Consider the following 24,625-nt stretch of genomic DNA (forward strand, 5'->3'; position numbering starts at 1 on the left):
ATGATCCACTTAAAGAACTCCCATGGCCATGACAGAAATGTGGACTATGTGCTAAAACCTTTCAACTTGACGAGCTTTTAGTGGATCTTGGTTGATGCTTTTGTTAAACCAAAAATGTACTAGTTTGGGTTTTTTTTAAACTGCTTCAGTCCTATTTTGCTGCAACGTGATGGTGCAAAGCAATTTGGATTCGACAGAACAGCAAGTATCTGACACTGCAACAAGATGGCGTGATTTTGATAAGGGGTTATGTATTATTCCAAATGATGGTGCTTTCAAATACATTTTTCTTGAAGTAACAAAGTACATGACAGTCCTGTTTCAGCTTTCCGAAACCAGTATAACTGTAGAAGCAGTGATGTTGCTTCTGTTTCTTTAAAATTGTTTTGTTGACCAAATGTTCTTTCAACAAAATTGTACATTTCTTATTTATTCATTATAGAATCAGATACTCAGGAGGCAGGTAGTTGTCTCATCTCTTTCAAAAAGAGTAATCTTACCTTCACATTCACCCTGAAAGTCTAGATTCTGTACTTTTAAGGTGTTGAAATAATAGGATTTATTTCTCCTCAACTTTTTTAGTAGCTATCTTTCAATAATTAGACAAGGCTACAATGTTGCTAGGTAGCTATCTTTCCCAAATCAGAAAACCACATTACTGTGTTGTTAATTTTACAAACGTTTTGCCTTTTTTTTTTTTTGAAGACATTCTCTATTCCTTTTTTCAGCAGAATGATAGAAAGAGTAAATGTTTATACAGCATAAATATTAGAGACACAAGCTTGGACTAAGCTTGTTAACCAAGCAACCTCAAGGTAAAACTGTTTTTCCTCCAATTTGTAAATGGAAATACTCGATTAGTTAAACAATTAGTCCTCTCAAGAGGTGGTCGCAATGAGTTCATTGATAGTTTTGGTGTTTGCAATCACTCTGAACATAGGGTTCCCATGTGACTCTTTTTGCAGCACTTTAAACTTTAATTTATTTATTTCTTCCTCTCCTTATTCTAGTTATCTTGCTTTCCTTTTTGTACTGTATTGTGTTTTTTCATCATTCCTACAAGCAGTTGTATTGTTGTTTACAACAATCAAATATAGCTCAAACATGTGTGAAGAAGGAAAACACGGAGAGAAATACTGAAAGAGTTGTGTTGAGAAAAAAATGATGAAGGTAGGAAAGAGGAGGGATGAGAAGGTGGAAAGGGTTGTAGAGAGTGCTAAAATGACTGAAATGAGTGGGGAGGGAGGTGTTTCTAGCAGTGATTACATTGTCCGTCAGTCCACTGGATGGCCTGCATCAGCCTACAGGATTGATGGTTGACAGAATAATTAGAAAACTGTCTCAGGCTGTAATCACTGAAGCTCATCTCGCCAAGGAAGACTTCCATTCACTCTCTGCCACACATGCATCCATGTACACACACACACACACACACACACACACACACACACACACACACACACACACACACACACACACACACACACACAAAATCAGGCTTGTCAAAGCCATCCGATGAGTGGTATCTGGGACAGTGAGTTGACAGGGTGGTGAAATGGGGGTGTTCCTGTTTATTGTTATGGAACTGAAAGATCTTATCTGCAGAGGTAAGGAATGGAGGCGGTTGTGGGACCTTACTCCCTGGTTCACTGAAGGCAGGAGTGGAGAACATGCCGGTGATTTTAGCTGGAGGTGTGGTTTATGGACTGGAAAAAATGAATTAAGTGGAGTTTTACTACGGCGGGTGGCAGAACGAATGAGATATACGACTGAAAACTCCCTTAACCCTACTTTTACTCTTGCAGTATTATTGAGTGTGTTAGAGGAGTGAGACATCATATAGAGTTGGTTGCTTGGAATTCAAATCAAGCCCATATTAAGATGTTTTCATCCAGCTGTGAACAACCACTTACATCCATCACAGACCTCCAAATTCCTGTGTGACACAGCCCATGCACAGTAAATGTTTTTTTTACAATTTCCAGCATTTGTGGTAGATTAAACTTTTTTATTTCCAGTTGAAGATAGTATATAATTCCATGCTTCTTTAACAAAAAAAATCACTCATATCACCTCATTTCATTACACAGGGCATGGTTAGGTAGAATTTTGCAAACCAACCTGAAGAGAAAATATGTTAATTAGATAAACCTTGAGATATTTTATTTTTGATATTCTATTTTTGACTGTCAAAATGGTCTGTTTTGATAGTAGGTGAATGTGTTTTGTGAAAACAGCCCAAGTACGGAGATATAGATTTAGAAATGACAGGATGGCTTATCTCTCTGGGACTAAACTGGTTTGTACATAGTCCCGTCTTCATTCTCGTCTCATTCATTCTCAGATGAACATCTGTCAGATTTCTAGAAGGAAGCATTTAATAACTAAAGGTCTATGATTTTATTGTTATGATAATAGCCTGTGCCTGTAGTTCATGGCTCTCATTATCTCTCCACCTTATTTGCCCTTCTTGACAAGGTGCAAGCCCTTGAATGAGACCTTTATCGATCGTCTACTCTGCCTCATCTTTTTTTCTCTTTTTATTGGTTACTCTGATCCCTGTAATACCTGAGCAAACCCTTAATGACTAATTGATATGCTGCTCTGTTCCCCAGAGCTCCATCAAAAGTCTGCAGGCCAAAATGTCAGGCTTGGGGCCAGTGGCCGCCTCCCCCCTCATAAAGACTACAAAAACCCTTCACATTTGCATATAAAGGTAGCCAATTTCTCTATTTGATGAGGCTTGGAGACATGAGAAAATTTGATGTCCCAGCGTCTTTTATGGCATGAACATACGGGATAAGCATGCAAACACGCCCAATCAGTGTATGTGTCCATGTCTTGCTCTTGGAAAATGAATTCCTGATTGTCCCAATCTGTTTCAACTCGGTTTGGCAGTTTCTGGCAATTTAGCAAGACCTCACAGGAACCCCAGGGGGCAATGCAAGGGAAGGAGAGACTGCTAAAGTGCAGAGTGAAATATATCTATTCTATCACTTTTTAGTTGACTTGTTCTGCACGAGCTAAGTAGCATCAGCTCCTGCCGTTACTTGATCATTTACAACGGAACAACGGAAATCTATTTGCTGGTTTTGTGAGTAGAGGCCAATATAGGAAGGTCTAGTAGGAGCCACCAGAAGTGGAGACTGCCGTATTATGGAAAACTCTAATTCATCAAAGGTTTCTGCTCTCTGAAGTTACTACAACCCTGCCAAATTTCCTATAAAGCAAAACATCCACTAATTCTTTCCACTCTCATTTTGTCTTGGTGTTGTGAAATCTTGGTGACATATTGCTTTTCTACTGACACTCGTTTACCATTACAATGTTTTTTTTCCCCATATCTGTTAACGATGAAGATGTATATCATTGTTCCATAAATGTGGCTGACTTCAGGTAACTCTGACGCATACCATTACTGTATTATGTTCATGCTCTTGGTTAGTTAGCTGCCTTCTGTCACAGCTCGGAAAAAGCTCATCTGTATGTTCAAACATACTGTATGTTCAGAACTCTGATTTTCTTTGCATTGACACTTACTGTCATTACTGTACATGTATTGAATGAAATGAGATGTTAGTCAGTGGTGTCACAAGCATAGAGTTGGAAATGCTGAAAATTTTACTAAAAAATAAAGGGAAAATGGAGGAACTAATGACACCAAAGAAACAAAGGGTTGCTTGCAGGGAGAGAGTTGAGACTTGTTTGCACAGATAGCATGTACTGTAGAAATACCGCGAAGAACACGGTGGTATCGTGCTGACGCATTGTGTAATTTTAGACAGCATGCTGACATACCACCACTAAACACGATGGGCACAATTTGAAACAATAGCACCATTGGCCTCTGGTGTGACATTAAGCAATTAACAATGAAGACTGCACTCATTGAATATCCAGCCCACTTGTGCTCCCTCTATATACGTAAATCAACACAGCTGTACACAACCAGTCTTTGTCAGCGCCTACATACTTCCGTATGTTCTAGGGTTTCAGGAGATTGTGAAACGATAAATTCAAAGCGACAGAAAAGAAGGTAAAAACTTATTCATCTGTGAGGTTGTTATATACAGTAACTTTTTTTCACTTCTCCAATGTCTTTTTGTTGTACATGAACATTTGTCCTCCCTTTCTTGATTAGTCACTACACTGTCCTCGACCCGATGTCTTTATCCTGTCCCTTTGCCAGATCACATCTTTATACAAATATTGATTCATCAGTATTCCCTTGACAAAAAAGATTATCCCATAACATAACATGGAATAATAAAGGTGTTATAGTCCTGCCTTGAAGGGACTGTTTAAAAGAACCTTACGAGTAAAAGAACTGAAATACCACACCCAGGTTGCACTGGAAGTCACTGGAGAGGCATGAGGATTCCAGATAAAACATCAATATGCCCTGTAGCTACTTCATGTGTGACTGCTTGTTCACAGGTTAAATACGAGTTAAATATAAGGGGGCAATAGTAGCTCAGGTTGGAAGGACTTGGCTTGGGAACCAGAGGGCTGAGTCAAGACCAGCGTGGACCACAGTACAGAGTGTGGACTGGTTCCTGTAGAGGTGCCCTTGAGCAAGGCACCAATGGGCAATCAGGGTGTCACCATGTGGCTGCCCCTCACTCCATCTTCCTTCACAATTGCAGGACTATGGCGTGTGTGTGTGTGTGTGTGTGTGTGTGTGTGTGTGTGTGTGTGTGTGTGTGTGTGTGTGTGTGTGTGTGTGTGTGTGTGTCTGTGTCTGTGTCTGTGTCTGTGTCTGTGTCTGTGTGTGATATACTAGACTGGAGAAAGAATTTCTCCACTGAGGGATTAATAAAGCATAATAAATGTTAAAAAAAAGTATCCATTTGTGTTGAATGCATTTGTCTAAAGATGAGTGGATGGTCTGCACATTTGGATGTGCAAATGGTGGGGAGGTGACTAAAAACAGGGATAGGGCAATGATTTGCCTTGCAAAGCACACCCATCTGCCCCTTCGATGGCTCATTGGCTCCCAAGACCAGGTGCAACCTCAACTGGAATCATTTGGATAATTAACCTTCTGTGTGCATACATTAGAATAAATTAATTTTGATTGGCCATGGAGCATTAGGAACAAAGTGGGAAATGTTGCCTCTTTTATATTCAGTTACTGGGTTGTTGTACCCGGTCTCTGAGGTGATTATGTATGCCATTCCCCGACTATCATGCATTTCCTCAGTTTAGTAAAATAATTCTCGCTTTGAGCAGTGCAGAGCACAGCACACTTAGACACGGAGCCATGCAGAACTTTTTAGATATAGCATCGGTCTTCTTAAATTCTGTGTGGGCGTATTTTAATTGAAATTGCTGTGGAGATTACAGGTGTGTGGGTAGACTTTTATATATAATCTCTTTATCTGTGTGATGTAAAAATATGCTGAAACAGTCTTCCGTTTTTTCCATGCTCATAAGTGACTTTGCTAGTACAGTACTATGAAAGAAGCCTGTCATGAACAATGATGACTAAAACTATTTTGTAGACAGTGAAAAAGTTAGGATTTCTAAAACAGTCTGCTGTAAAGATGAATGAAAATAGATGCAGATCATACACAGACATTTTCAAGATCTTTAAAAAGCTTTTAAATAGTAGAAAGATTTAAACTAATTAACAAACAATACAGGGCATCATTCTTAATTTATTAAATTCATAAAGTAATTATTCTCTGCGCGTATCCTTCTAAAGGTTCTGTTTGAGAGGAGATGTAAGGAATTTGCAGTTTTCTTTCGGGAAATAGTCTCCCATATTACAAATGTTCATTTCATACCTACAGGCCCACTGCTCCTTTCTGGATGATATTTCCAAAAAAAACTTTCTCATCAATTTTTTAATTGCTTTTCAATTGACCTGGAAAATATTATTCATGGGTCACTTCAGGATCCCATTGTCTTTCCACAGGTGTGACATAATCTTGCTTCTGTAAATGAAAACACCACACATCCACCAGTAATCAATAATTAAATCACAATTTCCTGCCTTCTCTTTTTATCCAAAATACTTTAACATATACAGTAGTTGTAATAGATGAAAATTGTTCAACTCCAGTACATATTAACTGGGCTATGCAACTAACCACATCAGAAAAAAACCTCAATTTTAGTATAGATTGCTTTTGATAGTATTGTTTGACATTGTAAATCATTACTACATGAATCAGTCGGCTTAGCTGGTTTTCATCCTACATGAACGGAAGGAAATTTCACATTTCAATGGGTATTTTCCTCCAAAAGTCTGTCCTCTGACCAGTATTCTTCAATCTCTGTGTGCTCTTCTTTGATATTATTATTCAGACAAAGATTTTCTCCCATTCAGGTGCAGATGACACAAATTGTACATTTCTATCATCCGACCTACAGACTTGTGAAATATGGCTACAGTGGCTCTGCGGTAAAGCGGTAGAGTAGGTTGTTGGATGCTCCAAGATCGGTGGATCGATTCACGCTCCTGCCCAGCTGCCTGGAGTGTGAGTTGACAGTGGGAGGTTTCAGCTCACCTCCCAAACACTGCCGATGCGCCCTTGAGCAAGGCGCCGTCCCCCTTTTGAAGTTGCTCATTTGGGGCGCACCATGTAGGAGCTGCCCGCCACTCTACCTCCACCTGCATGCTTACAGGCCCTCTTTTGTGTGTTAGTGTGTGTTACAGGGGTCTGTACATACATGTGTTTGTTTGAAACTAGAGTTTGCACTTTATTTCCCTTTGGGGATTACCATAGTGTACAAAAATGAATAAATAAATAAAGCATATTCTGAGCTTACGTCTGAGCTTATGTCTTCTCATCTTCATTCATGTTTCATATAAGTATTTCGTGTGAAACTTTAGATTTTGCAGCAATGAATTGTCCCAAATAAATGAAATTCCATCGCGATTGCTACTGCAATTGCCATACATATGTGTGTTCCCAAGCCTATGCTGCCCTGCACATCTCAGTGCTGCATGATCGACAGCCATTAACCCTTGGTGGAGAGGTTGTGGAATATTTATGTCTTCCTGTCAGTTGTGACATGACATCCTCTAGGCATGAATAATATGCCTGTCCTGCACTGGCTCAAGTTGTTTAGTTCAATTCGCTGCAATGTGGTGTGTGTGTGTGTGTGTGTGTGTGTGTGTGTGTGTGTGTGTGTGTGTGTGTGTGTGTGTGTGTGTGTGTGTGTGTGTGTGTGTGTGTGTGTGTGTGTATGTGTCTTGTGATAGCTGTTAAATGTGTGTATGCAATATGTGCAAGTTCAGGGGCATTCTGGTACCCTGAGGTGAGCAACAGAATATGGGTTTTACACCCCTCACTGACATCTGACAAGCCTCCCACTCACCACAGTGGTTGGTGTATGTCCTTCAGAGTCTTTCTCATGCAAAGTGTCTGTCTAATACTTGTACTGGTCGTCCTTCCTATTCTACATAGTGGAATTAAAAAACTAATTTAAATTTTTATAGTTTGCATGTTGATTTCAAATTGTAGATGTCCAAACTTACTCATCTTTATTTCCTTTTGCACCATTTGGATACACCCTCCATTTCATTTATGAATGTCTCTGCTGCACAAGGGGATTTAGCTAATACAGAATTGATCATGTCATCAGCGTATGTTTGACAGATAACATTATTACAGAATATTGGTAAGTTAATAATGTATAAGCTAAAAAGTAGGTCCTCATATCGAGGGTTCTGGAATTTCTATTCTGAGACTTCTAGGTGTTGATTGTTTTGAGTTGATTGTAACATGTTTTCTACATTCTAAATACAATGCAAATCAGTTGCTTGTTTAATAGAATTAGAAGTACTGGTTCTGCTGCTTTTTTTTTATTTAAGAAAAACAAAAAGCAAGCAAAATGGAAATGTATCTGTATTGTAATTACTTTCTCTCTCTGGTGCTCCAGCTGTAATAAGTAGCATGATAGTAGTCATGTTTAGCATTTGTCATGCCTTTATCATCATGTTTCTTAGAGCTGGCCTTCAAATGTACCTTTCAGAGTTTCATGAACCATACATGCCTTTATATGCTATATTGTGAATGTTTGTCATCAGTGACATCACAGCAGTGTAAAGTTTTTATGTTGGTTAAATATGTACATTATCAGTCAAGTGCCAAGACTGATGTAAGAGCATTTACCATAAGGATTGCCTAAAACTTTGAGTTCCCCATGAAAATTAAAGGCAACAGTAGGGGCAAAATGAACTGCATTACTAAACAATTCATAAATATATTCAGTTTGGCCCAAGGCAACAAATAGTTGGTCTTAAATTACAACTTTGTCAAAATGAAAGCTTATTTTAAAATGTCAATCCTATTGATTTCACTGTCAGCACAATGTTTTGGGCATTTTTCTTTCCTGAAGATTGCTCTTGTTTTTGATCTTGTCATGTCAAGTGTGATCAGTTGCTGAACTTTTACTTGGCATTTTGTGCTTGACGATACCAAAGAAAGAAAGAATCCACACAAATGAACCGTGACATCAAAAATCCATGACCGTAGAAGTAAGGGATTGAGTGCTGAATGAGGAAATTAACCATGATGATGATGGGTGGAAATGCCTTCCAAACAAGTGCAGGATTGTTGACACGATGATAGCAGATTGAGCACCATGAATTCATGTTTACTTGAGCATTGTCTACTGGTAGCATTAAGATATTCCCAACACTGTCAAATTTTCCTAAAGCATTAACTGAGCCCTTTGTGACTAATGTTTGCATACAGTGAACAGCTGCAATTAGCTATTGTGGTGTGCTAATAGTTCTGTACAGTGAGATGTAATGGTATAAAGTTATGGTAATATTTTTGATGTGCTGCACATTTGCTGCTCACACAACTACATGCCGCCTGTCACCCGCAGCTGTTGTACACTTATCTAATTTGTTCACTATTGTTTGTTGTTTTTGCTGCTGTATTTACCGGTAATTTAATTTAACTACTTCATAATAAAAGCTTCCCTATGGTTCTGCTACCCAACAGTGAGAGTGCCATCAGTTAAATGCAAATAAGTACAGGTACTTAAAGTTGAACAACCTCCAAACTTCAGGGATAACCACAAAGTTTCTGCAATTCTAAATCTAGTATAGTGACTGTGCTTAATTCAACTGAAGACTCAAGTCAGTTTATCTCAGTGTCACAATTTGATCCTCTTGCCAAATTGTATGTCTTGACTTTTGCAACTGTGGCATTGTTTGAAAATTCAACTTTGGATTACTGGAAAAAGGAACTGGTTTCAGCCTCTAAATAAGACTGTAGTAGTTATTGGCCCATCTGATGAAATAATCAGTATAGTGTGTAAAGCATTTAATACAATGGAGCCTTTGTCACAGAATTGGGGGGAGAAGAAATTTAGCTTGGATAAAATTAGAGGCATGGTCTAACGCTATTTTTACAGACATTTTTCATTCACCAGTGTGAATTATGCTGATCATGTGACTGATCAGGGGGAATGATTGGAATCATTAAACACCAGATGCCTTACAATTTTGTTTCATAACTGTCCGCCAGCTGGTTCTGACTGACACAGATATGACCTCATTGCAATCAGTCATTAAACTCAAAGCATCATTGCTGGTGTCCCAAAAATCATAAGGTCTGTTCACCTTCTAAATTACATTTGTTTTTAGGTTAAGCTAGAGATTTAGTTTGAAAGTGAATAATTCTCTGACTGCAAAGCTGTAGTATATGACCTAGCTGCTCATTTACAAGAGATGGTAAACCCCTGGCTGATTCAGGCCTCTCCAGGAGTCCCTGGATATATAGGAACATACAGGAGAGTCCACTTTTCCTCATTTGCTTCACACCTTCCTCTTACATCCACATCTTTGCACAAGCCATGAACTTGAATCTGCATTTACAGAAAGTTAGTTGAGATGATAAAATATAGGATCTGTAGAGTGTACCTGTGGTGGACTTTTTATTGCTTATTTGAGCTTCACAGTATAAATCAGTACAAAAATCTACAATGTATTTGTAGATTTTTGATGGATTGCATGTTGAAAGAGCAGACTAATATATTTCAATCTTTTTCATACCATGAAATCCAAACGCTCCAACACTCAGTCTTCCTCTGAAAAAAAAAATTCTAGGTATTTCTGCAGCATCTTTGTGTTTCCGGCACTTTGCATATTTTTTTGTACATCTCTTCAACTGTTCCATGTCTCTACCAGGTATTGATTCGGCAGGTATCTCCAGATTCCTGTGGGTTACTTACCGTCAAGTGAAATTTCAGATGCCATGGTCTGTCAAGGAGTGTCTCGTCGGTGACATGGCCAATCTTTGACATAACGCTCAGACTGTCTCTCCACGGTCCCAAGAAGGGGCTGTCATGCTCCAGCAGATCGGATAATTATTTCCTTCTTATCCTTCATTGCCAGAGCCAATCCTAGCCTTCAATAGAAGCCAGGGGCCTTACCGCTTCCCATCACCTCGCTGTCTCTTTTCTTCTCCATCTCTCTTCCTCCATCTGTTTCACTTCGCCTCACTCTTTGACTTCCAGGCCCTCTTTTCCCTTACTCTGCTTTTGTGTCATTCTCTCTTTCTTGTTCTCGATCCCTCTAAGAATAGATTTGCACAGACAAGATAGCTCCCCACTGCAACAGAATTTATGTTCAGGCTAGTAAACATAGACTAAAACATTTATTCGATGCTCTCTATGCACATGAGCACATGAAATCACACTGTTCCATTCGTTCTAACAGACTTACCTTTTGCTGCAACATGAAGCAAGATTATGGTTTTTGGGGAATTTAAAGGAATGAAAAGATTCTGAGAAACAGGTTTAAGAATTCAACTTTAAAAATCAAATGCTGGATGGTGATGTAATTTTCACTGTTGGGGAGGGTTTCATTTTTATGCTTCTGCTGCTGGGGGCATATAAGGTTACCTTTTTCCATATCTCTACACAAAAATGGAATTATTCACATCTCCTGGGAAAACCTTTCACGCAATTCTGTTCAATGTTGAAAATGGTTTCTCAGAGCTCTAATCATGTGACTCACTATTGACCTCTTCAATCTGTTGTTTGTACATTTTAAATATTTTATGCCAGTTCTTATTCCAATGGTATAGACCATCATTACATTATATGTACATGAGAGGTGAGAAGCCGTGACATGATTCCAAAATAACGCAGATTTGAATTAATCCTGAAGAACAAAATGACCTTGTAAGAAACTGCTATACTGCCTTTTTAATTCCTGTTTTACTTCATATGTGGACAGAAATTAAGTAATTGCTTCTCACCAGCAGTGGCTTCATCATTCTAAGATGTGATTAGACCAAGCCAGCATGTCTTGATGCAGAAGCCATTCATGTTAACCTGTGGCCCCAGGGCCGAGAATGGACCCAAGCAGCTCAGAAACAAATAAAAATAGCATGCCAGCGAAGGCGGCGACAGTACAGGCTGTCTCCAGTAGATAAGACAGAACAATGGGCCTTAATAGGCCACAGAGAGACACACACCCATCTCCAACCCTGCCTGTTTCTACTGCTATCTGCTTGCTGCTAACAAAAGAAACAAGATGCTTTCCATTTCTTTTCTTTCCTGCAGAGAGATTAGTGGTTCTTAACAGGGATATGGGCATGAAAATGTGTATTTGAGTGATAATTCAGCAACGCACAAAAACCTTATGACAACCAGCCTTGCAAAAAGAGGAGGAACACAATGCTTTTTATTCCCCCCTGGGTTGAAACTCGGAGAAGGAAAGTACATCATGTTTGCTTACTATTTATCAATCCATGGAAGGAATATTAAGGCTTTCTGAAAATGTGATGTTGACTTCTCATCCGGTCTTCACAGTTTAGTCCAGAAAATAGTTGATCTATAATGTAATAATAAATAACTGTGTCAATTATAACACGCATGTATTTTGCATTCATGCTTTCAAGGCACATTTTATGAGGAAAAAATCAATACAGGACATTGAAGCATGACACATTGTTTTTTTCCTCCTCTAACTTACCCTAAATACAGTTTCTGGGTTGTATAATAGGAGGCAGAAAAGCCTGTTTCTCCTGTGAAGGCCCTTCTTTGACTTTGGCGCAACAAAAGCCTTGGCAGGGTATCGTAATACCAGAAGGAAACGATCCTATTTTGTCAAATCTGAATTGTTTCAGCGTAACGCCGTAGAAGGTGCTGAACACTGCCTGAAAGAAAGCACAGAGATTCCCTAAAAAGAGCAACTTGGCACATTTCACCTGGTGCCTTTATGCTGAGTTCTGATGAAAGGAATCCAGCCCTCTTCCAAGTTCCCTCACCTTAAATGAAAGCCTTTGCAAAAAGTGGCTGTACTTGGTTCTGCGACAGCGGGTGTAAAGTACTGCAGTGATTTTGGAAAATTTAAACCGATTGGGCTGCGCAGCTTAGATTTTTAGCTGTAGCAGACCAGTGTTAGATATTTGATTGGAGAGGACATCCAACCAAAGAGATTGATCCTTTGGTTTACTCCCATTCGTCTTCATTAGTTCATCACTGTTGACATTTTTTATCCAATGCACACAAATGATACCGAGCCCAATATGCAAGGAGGAGTCAAATAAAGGACTATATTTATACTTTATGGTTTTATGGGGTTTCTTGGGGTTTTTTTTTTTTGCTCCTTTGCCTCCAGTGCTTTTTCAATTTATAGCTGGGAACTCCTATCAAACGAACTGTTGAAATGACAGTGATTATGGTTGTGTGTTTTGTGTTGTAGCTCAGACCTGACAATGTGAGAGAAGTTATATATCAAATTTCTTCTTGAATGTGCCTGTGTGTTAGTACAGTTGAAATAGCATTCATTCACTTTACAGCTACTTTTAAACAAAAACAGGCAAATGCAAAATAAATAAATAAATAACCCCCCCAGCAAAGTGCAACTCAATATTCACCACATCCATTTTTCTACAGAACTGCATTTACTTTTGTTTCGAGCTACATAAATCATCTTTTATGTATCATTAATATACATGTGTGTCAATAGTGGACGCCTGAATAGAAGAAATATGGTTCTTCCCAAAAGAGTCAGAGTTGAAAAATGGGCTGCATAAACGGAGAGAAAAGGCACTTAATCTCTGCTGCCCCCCAGTGGGGCCAGATAGAGCCGTATGTGTGTGCGTGTGTGAATGCGTGTGCGTGCATGTCAGACCCTGTGTCGAAGCCTCTGATATGTAAAGACATTGATATCATAAAGTGATGTTCCACACTGCTTTGGCTCAGCGTGTGCCATCCATCACAAGGAGTGTGACACCAGCTGTCATTTCTCACACACACACTCACACACACACACACACTTCTGGTCATTTCATCGCACTATATTTGCTTCATGCTTTTATTTCTGAATGTGTGGCGCTCTTTAAGGCACTATGAATTCATGAGGGCCTACATTTATTTTACATTCACAGAACCAATTTGTTTGCGACTGAATTTCTCCTGCTGTTTTTTAATTGGCTGTATACAATTAGAGACAAGCTCAATGTTGACCTCATGCCCTTGCCATGGGCCACAGCAGAGAAGGGGACACACTGAATACAGAATATAGACACATACACACACACACACACACACACACACACACACACATACACACGTACACACATACATCGTGTGAACTGCAGGTCACACTTTGCAGGCTGTCGGAAGAAATGTTTGATACACAGCTGAGGTTTGTGAAATGGCAAGTTGGTATCACCTCGCACCTTTTTCTGTCCGTCTGACCTCCTTGCGCTGCAGGCTTTTCTCTGTCAGCCACTCTTCACACATTTACATCCACAGAAATCATTGAATATAGGAGGCTTCTTTAAATTGTCTGTGAACAACCACACATGTATAACTGGTGATTGAATATCTGTACTAATCCATGCATCCCTAAGTGTATCTGACCACAAATGCAAGCTAAAACGCCCACACTCACACCTATCTCTCAGTATGTACTAGTTCACATCCACAGTAGTGTGTGGCGAAAGTGGGAAGTAGATTCCAATACGTCGTGAAGTAGCAGTCCTAAAGGCGGAAAATAACAATCTGAAGTTTGACTTGTCCCTTTAAATAGAGAGAGACACTTATATGTTTGAAGAAACTTGTGAGCAGAGGCGAATGTGACATTGTTGATGGAGCACTCTAAACAGCTTTCAAACATAGTCTGATGTTGTCTTTTATTTCAGGTGTATAGAAGAGCAATTATGAAATGCATTATACTGTGTTTGTCTCTTTTGCATTGGCGTGAAATGGCGCACTGTGTTGACCAAACAGCTTGCTCACTGTCTTTTCGAAGCGTGTAAGTCTTTGTGTGTCTGAATACGTGTGTTTGTTTTGGAGCTCTCTGCTGGTCTTGTGTCATCCTCTGCTGTTTAGAAGGAGATGCTCATTTGGATAACGCGTAGAGGACAATGCCATGGCTGTTGCTCTGATAGCTATCCAAGTCCTTGATCTTTTCCCCCTATAAACATCATTACCACACAAGGAAAACATGCACATCCACAACGGAGAGACACAAACACACATACATACAAGCTGCTCATCCAAATCGGCACTGACAGATTAGCAGTGATTATAAACAAACACGGAGGATTAATCCTGTGTGCTCTGTCTACTTTTCCACTGAGCTAGCCTGGGTAATTACCAAGTTCTAGATTGTTAGTGTAATCACACACACACACACACACACACACACACACACACACACACACACAATTCACACTAGCTGCCCTGCTTCACTACTTAGTGGTATCAGTTTCATGCTTATTTTGTACGTTGGAGATATCATTTGCAAAGAAAACTGCAAGACAGCTAAAGTGAGGATGAAACGGAGAGTGGCATTGTTTGGTAAATTTTAACACGCTAAGAACTCAATGACTTGTTCTTGATACCCGTCGGGGAAACATTAAAATGCTGTGATTTTAAATTGCAAGCGGTCACAATTTATTTTTAATTATAAGTGTTCATCATGATGGTTACTGAGTCATAGACTGTCCCTGTGTGTGCGCCTCATGGCTCAGCAGTAACGGAGGATTAAAAGCTGGTTGTTGATGGAGTTCTGATGGATGGTTTTTCAACTACAGCTGTGTTCAGATTGGACTTCCTTTTTCTTTTTTTTCTTCTTTTTTTTTTTACGAGTTTACATACAAATTCAATTCATATGAGAAATTGCTTGAAAAAATCGCTCCAGGGAAAGGGTGGAAATTCATTCCGTGCCCAAGAAGAAAAATCCCCAACTTGAGCGACGTTCTGCTGACTCCAGTCACTCAGCGCTGATTGGCTGTCGTAACCCCGGGTATGTCTCTAGGGTCACATTTAATCTTTAATTCATTCTCGTCTTTCACAGGTTGAGGCCATCCTTGTGAACATCTTTGGAGGGATTGTTAACTGTGCCATCATCGCCAACGGTATCACCAAGGCTTGCAGAGAGCTCGAGCTGAGGGTGCCGCTGGTGGTCAGGCTTGAAGGTGGGAACCAACACACATGATTTTACAAAGACAAACACACACACAGGCGCGCGCAAAAATCAAGGCTTGGACTGTCTGACCCTTCACATACCACTGAGACCCTGATAGTGTATCATGTACATCATTCCGTTCAAACTACCTCACCCTCATTGATAGCGCTTGACCTTAATGAGGATTCCACGGCTCTGGTTGTAATGCTATGATGTAAAACTGGATTTAAACCTCCAGCACTCATCCCTCATGTTGATGAGATGTTTGCCTTGGTAAACATCTTGAGGCTGAGGCAAACAGCATCTGTAATATCAGCTAATGCATCGTGGCGAAAGAGTGACTCGGCTCGTCTCCGTTAGAATTTTAAGACCTTTTTTTAATCCCTATGTTGTTTTTTCCCCCTATACTGTATATCTTGTTATTCATGTGATCTTATTGTTAGCCTCATAGTCACAACTCACATCTTCAGCTTAAATAGAATACAAAAACAGCCCACTAATCGAATCATGTATAGTTATTAGCCCCATCTAATTTCAATCATTTACAATTTTCATAGTTACAAATGTCTTTATAGCCTTTTTAGTGTAATTGGTTAATAGCCTATGGGCAGAAGGATTTATTGCACCTCCTTATGCTTCTGTGCTGGTAATAGCTCAGGCCAGAGGCAAGCTTATGGGCAGGGACATATAGTCTGATGTCCTCAGAGTATTCATTCATCCTGTTCTTTTGAATGTAATGTAACAGTAAATAATAATGACAAACTTTCACACAAGTATTTATAAAAGTATCAGACGATAAAGTGGTGACATTTTATGTCCAAAAGGTCAAAGGCCACATTTGATAAGACATCGTAATGTTCTGCAAAACTACTTCCAGTCGTTCTTCAGTGTCATAACTCTGGAGCAGTAGGTGAGAATGTGTTTTGGCCACATTCAGAATTGATGACAATAATCCTGCCCACCTTGAAAGTGCGGTGGTTGTATAAATCTTCCGTGCCACGAGGATGGTGATGTATTTGAAGCGTCCACGTTTTGCAATTTGTAGCTTCTTCATGTTCTGTCGGAATCTGTTTTGTGAACTTGTAGGAGTTTTTCTTTCTGTCTGTGAACTTGCTTACACTAATGGGCAAACAGCAGTCGTCACCACAGCTCATTGGTTTTGTTGATGCTCAGCTTCAGGTGATTGTTTTAAGGCCATGTGAGGAAGCTCTCTATCAGTACTCTGCACAAATGTTCCCAAAACAAAAATGGAATACTTCTCCTTGGAAATTACTCACTGGACACTGTTTCAAATTAGAGATAACTTCATGTTTCACCAAAAAATTACTTATTTATTTACTAAACAGATTTTTTTTTAGTGTATGAATGTGTGCTGCAATTCAAGGTGTAAACTTTGGAGCTGTTTTATTATTTCTACTGTACCCGCTGGAGCCCATCCATCTTCATTGTGGCGCGATGTCCCAGAAAGCACAGCAGTGCATTTCTCACACATGTCACATTTTGCCGCACCCGTCATTAGCGCCAGCCTGAAGAACAGTAGAGACAGCACTGATTGGCTCACCTTTCACCTGTGTATGCTAATGAAAATTGTTCTGTGTGTGTGCATGCATGTGCGTGTGTGTGTGTATTACTGTGTGTGTTGGGATTTGAGTAGGCAGCGGTGACTCTTGGAGGCACGGGGCCAGTTGGTGGTTAGTTTAATTGTCAAGATCCTGCTGAGTGGTGCGTCCAGAGCAGAGAGCAAGGGAATGTGTGTGTGCGTGTGTGTGTGTGTGTGTGTGAAAGAGAGAAAAAAAGTCAATGCATACTGTATGTCCTCAACCCCTGTGTTCATATGGTTTGCAGGTGAGGGTGTAGGAGCAGTTCTATGAATATAGAACCCACCTGTCTGTCCACAGAGGTAATGTCCTGTAAGGAGAACTCATAGCACAGTACAGTGTGGAATATTAATTCATTTAAATTTATGTTAACACATAAACTACTTCTTCTCGATCAAAAGAGGTGCAGTTACACGTTTACACCTGCATCAGTTTTTCTCAGCCAAACTTGGGTTGTGGGTCTTCTTGACCAGGGCTTACAGCCTCATGGACTTGATTGGTTCGGGATCAATAAACCCATCTTGCTTGGCTAACTGCTGCGAATGAGAATGGAGCAGGATCGGAATGGATTAAATGGCATGCAGTTAATTGGTGATGTCCTCATAGCTGGAGGAGATGGACCATGTGGTCTAAGTAGAGGTGGAACGGAATTGGAATTCTGTGAAGCATCGTCTGCGCGGCTAAAAGAAGACGAGTCCATGTGTAGGACTGTTAGCACTTGTGTTATACAGCATGGAATGTGTACAAAGTTACATTGTACATACAAATACTTAAGGTATTTATAGGAAGACCAGTCCTGACCCCTGTTGTCACATACATGAACATAAACATGTTCCTCCATGAGGATGCTGCTCACCTCAGAGACCTGGGAACAAGGTGACTGTGTTCGTTTAACCCTTTTCCCCATCCATTGATTTATAGAACCATTCCCCAACTGTCTGTAAAACACTTGATGCTGCCGAGGTTCAAAAGGAAATCAGACATTTTTTCCCATTCAATTAAATAGAGATGTGATGCCCAGGTACAGATTACATGACCTTTCTTTTCCTGACAGTGTCATTTACACCTTTAATAGCCATCTGCTGCAGCCGTACACACAATCACTTGTGTATGTGCACACACACAGATAGATACACACAGATATCTATTTTTGAGTATTTGTTTGACTATCTTGGGTCTTTATTTAACATAAAACCAAGGCAGCTTAAGTAAATGCAAATGCAAGTTCTAAATAATTTAAACAGTTAAAAAGTTTATCTGATACCTAAATCACCAGCGTGAAAATCTATCTGCCCGCAACTAAGCCGAGGAAACCCGACAAACTGCATCGATCGCTGGCTGCACCCAGACATACCCAGGCCTGATCACTGCCAGCCCAATTTAATCAAATCAGAATTTCAAAAGCCCAGTCAAATGGGTGAAAACCTAAAACACTAGATGGGGTTTAAAAATCATCAATGCCGAATATGCTCTTTACATCTAGTAGACTTCATTTTGTATATTTCTATTAAAAACGGGTTGACACAACCTGAAAAAAAAACAAAAAACTTTTTGATCAATAAATGAGGACCACATCAAAGTAAAGGTGTCGGTGCTGTTCGGGGGTGTCCTGTTCCGCTTTTGGGTGAAAATTATTTGATGTTTGACATACAGGATGAAGGAAGGACCCCTGGGGCTCATCCATTATGGATTATGCAGTCAAAAACACAAGTATGACGACATTCAGTGCTTGACACCTCTCATGCAAGGTCAGTGACTAGCAAGACAACATACCACTAGTTTGCGCTGATGGCATGACAATAGTATCCTCGCTAACCTCTAAGCTAAGGTGCTGCATCTCAGTCTGGTGCAGGAACTGTTTTGCTCGCAGCTGCAAATGTCGACACTAAACAGCGGAGACGGCTGAGCTGTTCTTCAGCATCAGGCTCCCAGACACTTTCCGGCGGTGCTTATGGAATCATCATGGAGGCCCTGGCCAGCACACTGACTGTTCCCTGCAAGCGTAACATGCACAGGAGTCTGCACAACATCAGACATAAGGACTGTTTTTTGTTTTGTTTTTTTATCAGCAGACCTTCAGGCTTCTCAATACACATAAAAAAAACTGAAAAACATCCCATAACACAGTGACACCAATGCGGTCTGCTCTACGTAGTACAGCAAGAACTGCTGCTACTGGTGCTTAAATACTTAATGTGCAATAACTGTGTTCACACACATTTAGTTTACTTAGGTTGAAGACTGGCTGCTAATTCCACTTTGGTCAATAGTCAAGTGTGCCTTTGTACTTTATATAAGCATCATCAGATATTGATTTTTTTCTTAATATCTTTGCTTAGCTGGAATTTCATGGTATTATTGACTTTTGTTAACACATATGTTTCCATGGAATTTGGAATGTGGCTGCCGCAGCAGGGCTGACTGGAACTTTTTAATTAATGTTATTGATAATTGTTGCACAAATGGATAAGACTTCTTAAGCTAGGAGGCTGACATTCTAATGTCAGTTACATAGCAATGTTTAAAATAAAGCATTAATTTGTCACTGCTAGCTAAGAGGCACACAAGAGCGAGTAAGGCTGTTGCAACACAAGCTTGTAATGTCAGCTGTGAACTGAGTAGAATGGATCTAAAAACTTGTGAGTTCACATCCTTTTGCCGTTGTTTGTTGCATAGTGTTGCTTCAAATTTAAAAGCAATATTTGGGACAAATGACTTCTGAGTTAAATATCAGAAAGAGATTTAGACTCAGATTGCAGAGCTCCAAATTTCAGAAAGGCTCAAACTGGAAAAAATAAATTTCTATTCAGGACAATAACGCTAGGAAAACTGGCAGAAATCTATGTCAGAGTCTCGATTCTTATTAGCTTGTTGAAATATGGTGGCCTCTAATTGATTCACACTTTAAATATACATTGGCACAATTATCACCTTCAGGCTTGCTCATTAGAGTGGCGGTGTGATAGAAATGTGTCGCAAAGAAGAAACATATTGCATGGAAAAATACATATCTCTGCTTTGTTGTTCTTGTTGTTTCGGGTCCTCGATTTGTGTTCAGAGACGTATTACTGAGCTGATTGGTCGGTGAGTTGTTCAGCAGCTTGGAACCCTGTGGCATTCTGGGTAACATTGATAGGAGCGTGGCTTGGGATCAAAGTTGAATTCTGATAGATGCTTGTTAGAAAACGGTTTGAAAGCCAGACAGCAGTAGCTCTGGTGAATAAGACTTTAAATTCCTGAACATATATTGTAATCAGACGTTATTTGACTCCTTTTTGTGCCATTTTTTACAGCCAGTCACGATATTTCATTTAGTCCAACCAGGAGTTTGTGCATTCTAGTCAATACAGGTTGTCTCTGCGTTCAGGCTGTAAGTAGATCTCTGGCAGCACCTAGTGGCTGCAGGTGAGCACAAACATTCAAGGACTTGCGCTACTCTGCATATACACACACACACGGACCTGGTGGTGCTGAATCCAGCTGGGTTCTGTCCTTGCCTCAGCTGCTGTGAGCCATCAGTGCTCCCTACTGCTCACAGTGGAACTGCAGGCAGCTCACGTTCACACAGGCAGAGACACACACCCACGTAAACACATGGCCCTTCCACAGATGTGTGAACACCCCCTCCTCTCTCATTACACGAAGGATAAAACAGACAGTGTCTAAACCAACCAATGATGCACACACCATCGCTAGTCATGAATATGTATGTAATAAAAACAAAAATGCATGTGTTGTTTAGTTTATTTCAGCATCTATAGGCATATATTTCTTGTTCAGTTTACCTCCTGCATTATGTATTTGCTCTGGGCACATATGGCTGCTTCTCCCACAGTTTTATCTCCTAGTGTTTTAAGTTTGTTGTGCAGTAACTTATTATTTTTAATCATCTGTCAGGAAAGACTTTCAATATGACAACATGGATCTGTCAATCCCGAAGGGGTTCAGAGTTCACCAGGCTGAATGTGAAACTTACAGTACATCCTTTTCCTCGCGATGAGTTGTAGTGCTTATCGGTTGCCCATGGACACAGCGAGAGACTGTTCTATGCTATTTGATCACAAGATGACTTGGGATACACAATCCCCTGTTTATGTGCCGGCGGAAAGTCTCTTCCTGCTCTTATTCTAATTAATTACATCAAGAAATTGATTGTTTGGAGTGTTAGCCTGCAGAAAAGTGTTTGGAATGACTTATTATCTGGCTGGACAAAAGAGATGAAATATTAGGCGTTAAGTGGAGCTAGTAATAGAATTCCTCATGAAAGGTCTATTGATCAGGGCTGCAAGGCCTCTAGTGAATTCACATATTATGCAGTCTTAATTACAAGCTGGCCAGAAGAGCTAAGGTCAATCTGCAAGTGTTTGTGCACACAGACACACAAACATACGCACACAGAGAGAGATAGAGCTTCACCCATATAACACCACAGATTTGATGGAACACAGAGACACAGTTATTGTCACATCAAACATCTTTAATCACAAACATACATCACATACTGTGCATGCAGGCCTGTGTAAGGTTATTAGACCACCAAGTAAATTGTATTACATTTTACCATCTGACTTCTTCAGTGGTGTGTGACGACCCCGCTGACTATATGAAATAGGTTGGGCCTATTTCATATTGCTGTTCTCTCTTTTGCAGGAGAACAGCAAAGTTAAAAAAGTTATATATAAAAAAAAAAAAAGAAATAGAAATTTAATAAGATGAAAAAGATAGATTGATCACACAAAATACAAAATTAAAAATAGAATTAAAATGTCGTAAAAACAGATACAGAGTCTGCGTAGAGAATTGTTTAAATACTCATTTTGTTGTCGTCATGTCTTCATGTGTGAAATCAGTAAATGTCACACTAACAGCTGGCTTTTGTTTCAGCAGCGTGGGCGACTCTGCTTCCTTTGACCCTTTTCCTTCATTGCCCTTTCTCACACTCCCACCACCTTTGTTCTCCCCCCTCTCCGTGTCCTTCCGTCCACCGAGGCGTCCCCCTGCCCTGTGTTGTGACAGGCGTTTCAGGCTGGTGTTTGGTTGCGCCATGTGTGGCGCTGGGAGGCAGCCAGGTCTGTGTGCAGAGCCCCGGGGGCTGCCGTGTCTCTGGTTGGTTACGGGTCTATCGGGGCATGGACGCCGTCGTAACATCCAGCACCTGCTCCCCCCTGACCTTTCTTCAACCAAATTACCCTCTTGCTTGACATTGTTCGAAAGAGAACTGCATTCGGATCAGTGGTTGAATTTTGCCGTTGCTCACCTGCAACTCCGTCCATCTGTCGTCATGCACATTGATTCCTCCAAAGGAACTCTTTGCCTTTCACACGATGTGGTTTTTACATTGGTGCAGATGGCAGATCAGGCTCAACTTCCTTTTTCTCACTTCAACCGTCCTTAATAGTGTTTTTCTGTGTCTATTAGGAACCAACGTTCAAGAAGCCAAGAGGATTCTGAGAGAGAGCGGCCTGCCAATCACAGCGGCAGAAAACCTGGACGATGCTGCCATGAAAGTGGTCGCCTCTGTCAAGAAATAGAAAACACATTCTGTTCAGCCGTCCACCACATTCATAGGCACCCCACAACATCACCACCAGATTCATACCTGTAGAAACATCAGGCGCTTGTAATCAAACACTCTTCTAAATCATTTATCAAATCAGTTTAAATCAGGTTTTATAAACGGAAGTAAAATTACACCCTGACCTGTGCATTCCAAATCTACTATTAATTACATAATAATTGAGATAAATCACTTAGATTTGTTTTGTTTTTGTTTGGTTTTTTTATTTCTAACATCAGCGGAGTCTTATTAAAACTTTAGTGTCCAAAATTAGGTTTAACATCCTTTTGTACCTCTAGGTTTGACTTTAGGACATCATCCCCAGAAAAGCGTACAAAAGTGAAGTCGATGACGGTCTCCCATATTTCAACATGTCATTATTATTATTACATAATCCTGCTAATCCATCCATCACCTTGTCTGTACCTCAGATTAGGTGAAAATTCTCTCACTGTGAAGTTTTTATAATATGTCTTGTAAAGTGCTCTTTAAATTATCAATATATGAATTGTTTGGATCTGTACCTTTCTTGAATGCTAAAGCGAGAGTTTTTGTAAATTGTATTTTCATACAGAAATGTGTCAAGAAAGCCAAATCAAAAAGTAGACTGAATGATTGTATATTGACCGGATGTCTTTGGGTGTGAAAGCTATCTGAAAATAAAGGCAAATATTTCAAATATTACGGTTTTGTTTGTTCATGTTAGTTTCTTGAAAGATCAAACTATGAAACATCAGAAATCAGGTTTGTTAATTAAGTCTGTTATATTTATACAATTAACAGCCTGTCACGGTAGAAAAGTAATACAGAACATTCTTTTGGAAACTTTGAAAATTTCCTAGAATAAGACTTTAAATTAATTGATAAATAAAACTTTTCTGCTTATCATGTTACGTGTTGGAATAGGAGGCAACTCCTGACACCTTTTGAGTGAGATATTCATTAACACACTTTCTCTCACACACATTGTACCAAACTTTATTAGATGTGCAAAATAAAAACGGTGCCAGAAACTGTTAAATGAGCAAAGATGAATGCGTGGGGGGGTGGGGGGGTTGGTCTGGTACATTCTTGCACTTGGTAGCGATGCATCCATGGATTTTTCTCTTTCACTCTCCAGACATTTTAATCAAAAACGGTGTACAGAAAATATGTATTTACACCCTCCGCCTAGCATTTTGTCTGTACATCAGTACACACAAAGACACACACACACACACACACACGCTGCAGAGACTCAAATTACCTTCAGCCTCCTAATGAAACTCGATTGTGCATCATCCCAGGAGAGACTTTAGAGGAGCGACTGTCCTTTATAGGTCCTGCGTGAGCAGTTTGGAAAGACAGAAAGTTGACTGAGACCTCTTCCTGTCAGACACCCTGACTGTGTGATGGATTATCTGTCAGGCAATCTGAGAGGACGCCCAGACGCACCGGATCGACTTCTACCTTCTGGAAATATACATACACAAAGCAGTTTTTCCTTCACTGTGCACCAGAAAGGGAAATAGAGACTGACAGCTTATTCTGTATTTAATATATTTTCTCATCGGAGCTGTTTTTTTTATCAGGCAAAGTCAAGGGGCCTCCAGACGGGGCCTTTTGGTTAACACTTCAGCTCCTAAATATCTTCCTTTGCAAAGTGGCATATTGCTGATCTTCCAACCTTGACACAAAGTATAGAGATATCATGTGAAGTTGCTTGCTATCTATTTTTTAAGCGTCCCAATCGCAAAAGAGTCATCTGAAGACGAGGTCTCTGCCTCTGCACCGTGTCAGCCAGTCGAGCCGTAGAAATGGGCTGAAGGGTTCGATAATTGCCTTATTTCATGCTCTTCCCTCTGAGTGTCAGAAATATCCCCGCTGATGGATTGGACAGAGGAATTTAAAGCTTGTTAAAGCAGGCTTCTCAGGCCCTGATATTGTTTAATTCAGTGTCAAGCTGGAGGTCACAACGAAATGTGCACACTGATTTACTGGGCAAAATTAGTGCCGCTCCTTCATATAAATATAGATGAGGCAAGGAAAGAGGCTTTGGAGGTCAGCTTGAAGACTTCTATCATGTAACCT

At 40.1% G+C, this 24,625-nt stretch overlaps 1 protein-coding gene across 1 annotated transcript in view; it reads left to right on the forward strand.

Moving 5' to 3' along the window:
• suclg2 (succinate-CoA ligase GDP-forming subunit beta) overlaps positions 1-23,239 on the forward strand; it is a 74,374-nt gene extending 51,135 nt beyond the window's left edge. The window contains exons 10-11 of the mRNA XM_068315334.1: positions 15,290-15,410; positions 22,417-23,239. Of these exons, the coding sequence (XP_068171435.1) occupies positions 15,290-15,410; positions 22,417-22,529 (234 nt within the window). The 3' untranslated portion in view covers positions 22,530-23,239. The remainder of the gene's footprint in view (positions 1-15,289; positions 15,411-22,416) is intronic.
• The last annotated feature ends 1,386 nt before the right edge of the window (positions 23,240-24,625 follow it).

Source organism: Antennarius striatus, chromosome 5 (assembly GCF_040054535.1).
Source record: "Antennarius striatus isolate MH-2024 chromosome 5, ASM4005453v1, whole genome shotgun sequence".
Lineage (NCBI taxonomy): Eukaryota > Metazoa > Chordata > Actinopteri > Lophiiformes > Antennariidae > Antennarius > Antennarius striatus.